This window comes from Protomyctophum parallelum (genome assembly GCF_964188405.1).
Source record: "Protomyctophum parallelum genome assembly, chromosome: 11".
NCBI lineage: Eukaryota > Metazoa > Chordata > Actinopteri > Myctophiformes > Myctophidae > Protomyctophum > Protomyctophum parallelum.
In genome coordinates, this window is record NC_139707.1 from 12557548 (window position 1) to 12568808 (window position 11261).

General features: G+C 49.1%; 1 protein-coding gene across 1 annotated transcript in view; it reads right to left on the minus strand.

Moving 5' to 3' along the window:
* Positions 1–6350: 6350 nt before the first annotated feature.
* The window catches only part of LOC310867126 (ras-associated and pleckstrin homology domains-containing protein 1-like), a 34365-nt gene continuing 29454 nt past the window's right edge, over positions 6351–11261 (minus strand). Inside the window, 3 exon segments of the mRNA XM_083776946.1 lie at positions 6351–7916; positions 8729–9439; positions 9441–9974. Of these exon segments, the coding sequence (XP_083633072.1) occupies positions 7125–7916; positions 8729–9439; positions 9441–9974 (2037 nt within the window). The 3' untranslated portion in view covers positions 6351–7124.

Genomic DNA, 11261 nt, shown 5'->3' on the forward strand with positions numbered 1-11261 from the left:
TGTGTACCATCACATTAAAAGCGAAATTGTGTTTCCCCGGGCAGCGCTGGTTATAGGTATCAATACACTTTTAAACCGACATGTTTGTGCCTTCATGAGTGATTATTTACATTAATTTCTTGATCACCTCTTGTCTTGATTTTTTAAACATGACGTTGTGGGCCGCTATGCTCGATGACAGGCTTGATAAGGCCAAAGCTTATTGATACCGGGTACTCGATAAGCCCAATTAAAGCTTATTGATACCGGGTACTCGATAAGCCCAATTAAAGCTAATTGATACCGGGTACTCAATAAGCCCAAAGCTTATTGATACCGGGTACTCGATAAGCCCAAAGCTTATTGATACCAGGTACTCGATAAGCCCAATTAAAGCTTATTGATACCGGGTACTCAATAAGCCCAAAGCTTATTGATACCGGGTACTCGATAAGCCCAAAGCTTATTGATACCGGGTACTCGATAAGCTTGTTATCGGGATTTTTCGGGTATCGGGTTTGTAGCTCCATCCCTAGTCATAGGTCATAGGTCATGGTACCTGCATGTGGACAGAGGTCAGGAGGTCGTACAGTTCTCTGATGTCGCCTGACGGACAGGACAGAGTTCTGATGACATCACAGATCTGATGGAGAGTACACACACACACACGTAAATGCACACGCACACGCGTATGTGCGCACGCATACGCGCATGGCAAGAATCAGAACATAATTGATGGAGGACAATAACATTACAACATTTAAAGAAAATGAATGGAATCGGAATGATACAAAATTTTAACAAAAACTTAACAAAAACTAACTGAAGCCAAAAGAGAGTGTGCGTGCAATCCGTGCATGTGTGTGTGTGCACGTGTGTGTGTGTGTGTGTACACTCACCTCATGTGACAGTCCTGAGGAGTAAGGCAGCAACGCGCAGGGAGACACTCTGTGGAACCACACCAGACACTCGTACACCTGCACGCACGCACACACGCACACACGCAAATTAAATATTTCATAAACTACAAATAGATATGGATGGAGGACATGTGCAAGTTTCTCACAAAGATATATCTTCACTCTGTCTGTGTGTGTAACACACACGCACACACGCACAAACACACGCACGCAGCGTACCTTCAGCAGGGAGTGCAGCAGGTCTGATCCTCCTCTGACCTCCGACCTCCGACCTCTGCTGACCTCCTCCAGCATGCTGGAACACACCTCACTGAGACCTGCACGCACGCACGCACGTGTGTGTGGGTATGTGTGAATCCATGTGAAACGCTACATTAATGCACCATTTACCATTTTAGTCTAACAGTCTGAGGCTGCAGTAGCGCGCTCCTACCTGCTGGTGGAGCTAATTCACCGTTCATTATAAATGGAATGAAGATGTTGTTGAACCACTCACCCTCTCTCTCTCTCTTGCTCGCTCTCTCGTAGCGTTCTGGAGGAAACGGAATTATGTCCATCCATCCGATACTTCCATCTTCTTTTGAACCGCAGCTTTAATGTCACTTTACATTCTAGTCATGTTAGTGCTCGTCCCACACACACACACACACACACACACACACACACACTGGACTACAATAGACTACAACACGTCACTACACTTCTACTACAACTGATAGTAGACTAGGTTAACTATAGTAACAGACCATAAGTGAAGCATTTCACTACAAGCCTGACAGTAATCCTCCACTAACCTACATTTATTTATCCCCCCAGACTCTCTCTCTCTCTCTCTCTCTCTCTCTCTGTGTGCGTGTGTGAGTGTGAGAGAGTGGTGTCACTCACACACACACACACACACACACACACACACACACACACACACACACACACACACACACACACACACACACACACACACACACACACACACACACACACACACACACACACACACACACACACACACACAGCCTAGTTTTAAATCCTTTTCCACATCTGGTCTGCCAGCGTCAGCATGCATGTGTTCTTAACATTCTATAACAACTCTTCTTAATACTATACGCTCGGTTTCATTCTTAGAGGTTAAGTGATTTTCTTTGGTTACAGTTTTTCTTTCTTTGGTTACAGTTAAGTGATTTCTTGTGCAAAAAGCTTAAATTCTCTCTGGGTTTCTTCTACAGATTGAAGGCTTGTTTTGCTTGTTCAGCTTGTAAAAAGCTGGTCATTGGTCTCTTTCTGTCCCAATTGGATTTTGGTGATACCATTTATAGGTTTGCCTGCTCCTCCACCTTGGCCCTATTGTACCATGCTGCATTGAGATTCATAACTAATTTAACCTTTCAGAACACATCATTGCACATTGTATGCTACAGTCGGTTGGTTCTCATTGGCATCTTGCAGGCTGCAGCATTGGCATATTTTCATTTATAAAGCCATTCTGGGTGACCTGCCGTCTTACATTTCATCCAAATTCGACTTGGTCCAAAACGGCCTCAACCTCAGGTCAAATGCTTGGCTGCGGTGTGTAGTACCAGCATTCAAATCTGAGGGGTAAAAAAATGTCTGGCCTTCTTTGGCCCTTGGTCGTGGAACGACCTACAGTCCAGACTAAAATTGGCTTTGAAAGTTCCCTTGAGAGGTTTCAAAATAATCATCTCAGATGTACAGTCCAACATCTGCACATTTGGATATGTACTAGCCTATGTTCATGCCTATATATTTATTATGTCGGTTCAGATCGTGTATATTGTGTATTTTGCCCTGCTACTAAATTGGACTTTGGTGATGTGTTGTATTAATTCATCAGGTACTTTGAATCCCAAAGGACTTCATTTGGAATAAAGTCTGCGGTTTTATATGGCTATGGGCTGTGGCAATAATAATAATACAAATTTAAAAAAATAACGAAAAATAACTGTAATAGTTCATTTTTTGGAACGATGAACTTTAGTTAAAATTTTTGAATGATGAACTATGAACGGAACTAGTTCATTTATTAAAATTTTGAACTGTGAACTGAACTAGTTCCTAAACACTGGCTGCAGCCACCCCACCTACCCGGAAATGTAGTCTCTGGGTTGTTTGACTTGTTTCTAGCGCTTATTGTGTTACTCTTTGGGTATATTTGTACATTTCCACCTTCAGTCGATGCTTCATATTCATATGAGTGAAAAGGCCGGGATGATCGGTTTATTTTAGTTCTTATATGAAGAGATCTAAAATGGGGATTTCAATGCAAATAAAAAGTACACAAACATGTGGACTGGCGCCCTCTACTGACAGTGACGTCAGGACTTCGGTGCTCTATTATGTATTGGGTATTATCTGAGCTACGGACCACCATTTAAACAATCCTGTTAAACGTCCGCAACCTCCACAGGGATGTCAGAAGTCCCACCAGAGGTGTGAGTTGAATGGAATATTCTGAATATTCCGTCAGAGGCAACCAACTTGTTAAAGGACTGGTAACAATGCATTTATACTGTTTTATTAAAGGACTGGTAACAATGCATGTAAACACGTAATGGAACAGAAACAATAACAGAACATCATGGTTTAAAGCCTGACTAGACAACAGTCTAATGTAGCCAGACTGTTGCCTGGACAACAGTTTAATGTACCCAGACTGTTGCCTGGACCACAGTCTAATGTAGCCAGACTGTTGCCTGGACAACAGTCTAATGTAGCCAGACTATTGCCTAGTCTGGCTAGGCAACAGTCTGGAGCAATGGATGGAAGCTCTGAAAATGATTAAAGGAGAAAGCGGATGTGAAGTCTCCTCCCCACCTCGGTTTCGTCTTTACAGTCGCGCAAATGCATCCAAGCATAATATAGCTCGTTGCTTAGCAGAAATTGCCCAGGGCCCTTCAGGGCACCCCTGATTGTGGAATAGTTGTCTGGCTACGTGAGACGACCCAGGAACAGCTGTGATTCACAAAGCCTGCATGTGGCAGCTGGTGTAGAAGCTATGCAATGTTTACACTACTTTTATTTACATAAAGTTCTACATTAAGTAGCCAAACAAATAATTCATACATGGACGTGTATGAGCTATAGTTTCAGCAAACAGAGCCCTAATTGGACATGTATGAGCTCGTTTCAGTAAACAAGCGTCCTGTGAGATCTGATACATGTTTGATATTTTATTTTTATATTGCTTGCTATATTATTAGTCCAAATATTATTGTTATAACATTATTAGCACACATAAGGGGACAGGTTTAAAGTGGTTCAGTGACACTTTGAATACAACATATGTGCCAATCAACTAGTGTCTAAGGTCAACATTTTCAGGGGGAAATGATTAGATCAAAATTCTCAAAAAATGATTTTTGTTAAAATGATAGATCAAAATTCTCCAAGGTTACAGGTGACTGGAAGAGACCCCTCCAAGCAATGCTAAGCTAGTAGCCCAGCTGCTAAGCCAACAGCCCAGCTGCTATGGCTAGGAGCCCAGATGCTATAAGCTAGGAGCCCAGATTCTATATGCTAGGAGCTAGGAGCCCAGATGCTAAGCTAACAGCTGGGGCTAAGCCAACAGCCGATGCTAAGATAGCAGCCGATGCTAAGCTAACAGCCCAGATGCCAAGCTAGGAGCCCATGATGCCAAGCTAACAGCCGATGCAAAGCTAGGAGCCCAGATGCTAAGCTATAGCAGCCCATAGGCTAATCTAACAGGTTAAACAGGCTTTGTGAATACAGACACATTTTCTGAAACACTTCTCGTTCTCCACCTCCCATACACAAATAATAATAATAATAATAATAATAACAATAGCTTCCAGGCTTTAAATAATGTTATGTAAAACAATAAAACAAGACACACATTTTGAAATAAATGGCATTACTCCCCCCCCCCTCCCACAACATACATGTTCCACACACCCCCCCCCCCCCCCCTCCCTCTTTAAGTGCTACATTATATGATCCATAGTATCCAGCTCCCTCATTAAGTGGTAGTGCTATATTATATCCATAGTATCCATAGCAACCATGCAGTACAAGTTACCACGGCAGCAGACTGATTCTCTCCATTCAGCAGCCTTTTTTTTATTAATCTGATTGGTCGGGGGAGCGACCAGAGCCTTCTGATTAGTCTGTGGGCTGGGCAGCGACCAGAGCCTTCTGATTGGTCTGTGGGTTGGGGCAGCGACCAGAGCCTTCCGATGTCAAATTCAAACCACGAAAAGCTGACTGGACACTGTCCACATGTTCAGTGGACACAGGCCCCGCCCCCACCTATTAATTTCACCCAGAAGTACCTCTACTTCCTGGAAGTAAGTACCTCTACTTACTGGAAGTAAGTACGTCTACTTCCTGGAAGTACAATCTACTTCCTGGAAGTACACTATACTTCTTGGAAGTAGCACTCTACTTCCTGTAAGTAAAGGGCAGTCCATACTCTCTCCGACCACCGAACTTTTCGTCAGAAAGCTCCGGTACAACTACAACATGACGTCACTCGCAACTTCTGAAACGCATTCCTCCGATTTTTTGTTCTGAAAGCTGCCAGATGTTGTGACTCTCCGAACTCTACTTCGGAGAAAAAATTAAAGTCTGATCTTTCCGACGAAAAGTTCGGTGGTCGGAGAGAGTATGGACTGCCCTTAAGTACCTCTGCTTCCTGAAAGTAGCACTCTACTTCCTGGAAGTGGCACTCTACTTCTTGGAAGTGGCACTCTACTTCCAGGAAGTATGTACTTCTACTTCCTGTAAGTAAGTACCTCTACTTCCTGTATATATATATATTACACATACATAATTGACAAAAAAATCTAAACAGAGAGACGTCTCTCATTAGCGTCTCTCTCGTTAGCATAGCTCTTGTAGGCGTCTCGCTCGTTAGCGTCTCTCTGACAGCGGCTTGGAAGTTGCGGCGTTTATATTGTTGCTTATATTGTTGAGGCGAAGCGGCGCGCACGTTATGGAAAAAGCTTGTGTTTCGTATATAGGCTACTGTATATATATATATATATATATCTCTTCTCATGTCATTGTATAAACATGTCTTGGCAATAACAACAATACTAATAATAATGATGATGATAATAATAATATTAATAAAAAACAACAGGAACAATGATAATTGGAGAACAAAGGTAGGGGGAGGCGTTTGCTACTCGCCGTGTAAACAGATGTACAAGCTCACAACACCAGTATGTCTTCACGGATTATTGTATCCAATACGTTTTGGATTCATCCAATGGCGGATTGTTGTCCAATGTTTTTATTTTATTTATTTTTTACAAACATTCACGAATTGACACTTCTATAATAGCATATATGCTGATTTGGGGTCGTTAGTCAAGCTTAAATTAACTATGGCATTTTTGAATTAATTTAATAGTATGTTGTATCTTCTCCAAAACCTTTATGGAATGGCATTTTCAACTTTTTTTTTTAACACACAGGGTGTGTACCTAAAAAAAAGAATAATAATTCAGACGTGTTTCCGCGGCGACCATAATACATATCCACTTGGCATGAAATAGTTTGGGAACCACTGATGCAGGAGTCATTGAATGGGTTAAATAGTTTCAGCGCTACATGCTAGATGCTACCTGTCGTCAGCTCATACTACGGGCCGCATCAGGCGCTCGTACGTTGGAAGTATAAAACAGGCTTTTAGTGCGAGAGGAATGACCGACAGACGGACGGACGGACGGACGGAAGGAACGGTGTATCTTCTTGACAGAAAGCGACATTGTTCGTTCAAGTCTTCAGGCTTGGGGGGGGGGGGCGTTTAGGATGTGAACTAACCAATCCCCCGGTCAGTTTGGTATTGGGGGGAGGGGTTTAGGGTCTCTGAACTACCAATCCCCGGTCAGTTTGGTGTTGGGGGAGGGGTTTATGGTCTCTGAAATACCAATCCCCGGTCAGTTTGGTGTTGGGGGGAGGGGTTTAGGGTGTGAACTAACCAATCCCCCGGTCAGTTTGGTATTAGGGGGGAGGGGTTTAGGGTCTCTGAACTACCAATCCCCGGTCAGTTTGGTGTTGGGGGGAGGGGTTTAGGGTCTCTGAACTACCAATCCCGGGTAAGTTTGGTGTTGGGGGAAGGGGTTTAGGGTGTGAACTAACCAATCCCCTGGTCAGTTTGGTATTGGGGAGGGGTTTAGGGTCTCTGAACTAACCAATCCCCTGGTCAGTTTGGTATTGGAGGAGGAGGGGTTTAGGGTCTCTGAACTACCAATCCCCGGTCAGTTTGGTGTTCTGGTCTCGCTTGGGTGGGGCCGGGGGCGGACCGCCCCGGCGCAGCGTGGCGTAGCCTGAGATGATGGGGGCGTGTCTAGAGGAGTGGGAGGAGTGCTGGGAGTGGGAGCGCGGGTGGTGGCGGGACAGCGTGTGGGCGTGGTGGCCAAAGGAGGAGGAGGGGGCGTGGCCAGCGGAGGGGGCGTGTCCGTGCCCGGGGGCCGACGGCAGCAGCGCCATGTCGTCCACGGTCTTGCGGTCGGCGGGCGCGCGGCGGCCCAGCGGGACGCCCGACTTCCTCTTCAGCGTGCGGTTCAGGTCCTCCAGGAAGTGTGGCTGCAGCGAGGACACGCCCCCTCCTCCTCCTCCCGAAGAAGGGGGCGGGGAGAGAGGGACGACGGCAGCGTCCAATGACGGAGGCGCCGGGGCGTTGCCGCTCCACAGGGGGGCGTGGTTGTTGGCCGTCGCCAGGCCGCCCTGCTTCCACGGGGAGGAGGCGGAGACCGCCGTAGCAGGGGCAGCAGCCATGACGACGACCTGCGGCTGGGGGTTGACCACGGCCACGCGGGGGGGGAAGGGGTGGGGCCACTGGGCGGGGGGCGGCGCCAGGAGCTCCAAGTCGCTGGGCGGCGGCGGGAAGTAGTCGGGGGAGGAGGAGTCGGGGGGCGGGGCCAGGCCCTGCAGCGCCAGTGGCAGGTTGGCCAGATTCAACTTCCCCGGTTTGGGAGGGGCGGAGTCTCTGCCCGGCGGGGAGGAGGAGCCAAACCTGCTGACGAGACTCTCCACCTGGAAGAACCAATGGAGACAAAGGTTTAGAAAAGGTTTAGAAAAGGTTCAAGCGGCCTGGGCCCGCCTAGTATAGGTAGTTCTGAGCAGTGTTGATTTCATCGACTAAAACTATGACAAAAATGTTCGTCTACGTAATTCACGGACGAAAACGAAATGGAAACTAAATTAAATCTAAGCTATGATGACTACAACTAAGAGTAAATATAGTGACAATTTCATCAACAAATAAAAACTGAAAGGTTAGGAAGGGACTAGTGCACAAGAGATCCAGTATAAGTCATTTTTTGTGAGCTTGTAGATTGCCATTACGACGGCATCAAGGCCAGCCAAAATTAAATTCTACAGTTGACTAACACTAAAACATTCCAGGTGACTAAAATGTGACTAAAACTAAATGAAAACTATTCAAGAGACTATGACTAAAACTTAAATCTAAATTTGCTGCCAAAAACAACACTGAGTGCCAGGGAAAACAGTGTATTTCTGCCCATGCATCATAGCAGAGCCGGGTGTTTTAGCAGCTGTCGACGATGTTTATCTTTAGCCAGAAACGCTAATATGCAGGGTGCGATGCGATTTCGGATGGATTGGCCAAAACCACAGACTTTGCAGCATTTTTCAGAGAAAAAAGCCAACAAAGATTCTGTTTTCAATCGTCCTTGCCTAGCAACCTGGACAGGACTAAAGGTTTTTATTTAGCTTAGCCGTTTGATAATGATATAAAGATTATCACCGCGGCTTTTATAACACTTTGAGTGTTAATTACGATAGTTTGAAATAAAACAACTGAAAAGGTGAAATGAACCGACCTTGTTGGTGGCGGGGCGTGCAGTCTCCGCCTCCTGGGAGGAGGCGGAGTCACGGGCGGAGGCTCTCTGCGGGGCGGGGGGAGGAGGCCCGGCCCCGCCCCTTTTAGAGGAGGAGGAGGAAGAGGGGGGAGGAGGGAACTCGCTCTCGGGAGGTGGGGGAGGCGGGAACTCGGGGGAGCCCACCCCTCCCCCTCCCGGCTGCGGCGGCTGCCATTTGGGTTTGGCCTTCACCACCGGAGGACCGCCGGCGTCTGATTGGCCCCCTGGGAACTGATTGACAATCTGCTTGACCAACGAGGAGGTGGCGGCGGAGAGGAGGGAGGAGGTGGAGCCTCCCGGCGGGGAGGGGGAGGACAGGGGGTGGGGGAGGAGCCTGGACGACGACAGGCTGTGCTGCTTGGGCAGGGTCGGGGGGGGAGGGGCTCCGCCGCAGGGGGAGTGGCCTGCCGAGAAGCTCTGCCCCCTCCTCATGGAGGGGGCGTGGCCAGTGCCGGGAGGAGGAGGCATCGGAGACATGGGTGACGAGAGAGCCAGGGGGGGGAGGGAGGAGGGGCCTCCTCCTCCTCCAATCAGGAAGGTTTTAGGAGGGGCGGGGGGAGGGGGGGGAGGGGGCAGGTCCTGCTGGTCGTCGTCGTCGTCGAGGGGGACAAAGTCGTACGCCATGTGGGGGAACTTCTGGGACAGGAATTGATGCAGGCCGCTGTTGGACAGGAGGGGGGCGGAGTCGGGCGGTGGGGGGTGGCGGCGGCGGCGGTAGCCCGTCGTCATCGGCCTCGTCCGGAGGAGTGGGGGGAGGGGTCAGAGGTGGGGGCGGGGTCGCGAGGGGGGAGGGGCCTCCGAGCGCCAGGGAGGCGGCGGCCGAGCCCGGGGCGGGGCCCGTGGGGGGCGGCGGTGGCGGAGGGGAAGGGGGGGAGGGGTTAAACGAGGGGGTGTGGCCCTGGAGGCGGGCCAACGTGCCGGCGGGGGGAGGGGAAGGGGGGGAGGAGCCACATGAGGGGGCGTGGCCATGGCCCTGGAGGCGGGCCAACGTGCTGTACTTCACATACACGGTGCTGGGGGGAGGGGCGGAATGGGGGCCGTCGGCCACAACGCTGCCTGTGATTGGCAGAGGCGGGGGAGGGGGCGGGGATGGAGGCGAGGGGGAGGAGTCATCGGAGAGGGAGGGGCTGGTCCCGGAGGGCGGAGTCTGATGAGACTGACCACTGGAGAGGGGGAGGGGCCTACTGATGGACTCTATCCTCATCATCTGGAGACAGACAGACAGACAGACAGACAGACAGACAGACAGACAGACAGAGAGGGGGGGGTAGAGAGAGAGAGTGTGTAAGGAAGAGAAGGTATTAACTCATCCGGCGCCACAGCGCCATCTGGTGGAGGGCTCCCGCCGCCACAAATGCATTGTCAATGAGCGAGGCTCTTAACTTGAAAGCCATTTTGGCCAGAAAGTAGGTAAAAATCTGCTATATAACATGCCCTGTGATTGTCATTTAATCCACCCAAAACATACTTTTTGTAAGCGAAATACTATCGTTTAGATACATCAGACGCAAACCAAGCTTGTTTTTGGCCAATCTGAGATATTTACGTTCTAAGAAGCTGTGTCCCCATAGAAAGCGTAAGCTTTTATTTTTTCCATTTCCGGTTTGAACCATTTTTTTCACCAGATCGAAACGGGAGTCATCGGCGCCGATACATGTTTTCCCTGTGTCCCCTATAGAGTAGGTACCCTCACATGTTCTCCCCGTGTCCCCTAGGGTAGGTATACCCTCACATGTTCTCCCCGTGTCCCCTAGGGTAGGTATACCCTCACATGTTCTCCCCGTGTCCCCTAGGGTAGGTATACCCTCACATGTTCTCCCCGTGTCCCCTAGGGTAGGTACCCTCACATGTTCTCCCTGTGTCCCCTATAGGGTAGGTACCCTCACATGTTCTCCCCGTGTCCCCTAGGGTAGGTATACCCTCACATGTTCTCCCCGTGTCCCCTAGGGTAGGTACCCTCACATGTTCTCCCTGTGTCCCCTATAGGGTAGGTACCCTCACATGTTCTCCCCATGTCCCCTAGGGTAGGTACCCTCACATGTTCTCCCCATGTCCCCTATAGGGTAGGTACCCTCACATGTTCTCCCCGTGTCCCCTATAGGGTAGGTACCCTCACATGTTCTCCCTGTGTCCCCTATAGGGTAGGTATCCTCACATGTTCTCCCCGTGTCCCCTATAGGGTAGGTACCCTCACATGTTCTCCCCATGTCCCCTATAGGGTGGGTACCCTCACATGTTCTCCCCGTGTCCCCTATAGGGTAGGTACACTCACATGTTCTCCCCATGTCCCCTAGGGTAGGTACCCTCACATGTTCTCCCCGTGTACCCTAGGGTAGGTACCCTCACATGTTCTCCCCGTGTACCCTAGGGTAGGTACCCTCACATGTTCTCCCCGTGTCCCCTATAGGGTAGGTACCCTCACATGTTCTCCCCATGTCCCCTATAGGGTGGGTACCCTCACATGTTCTCCCCGTGTCCCCTATAGGGTAGGTAC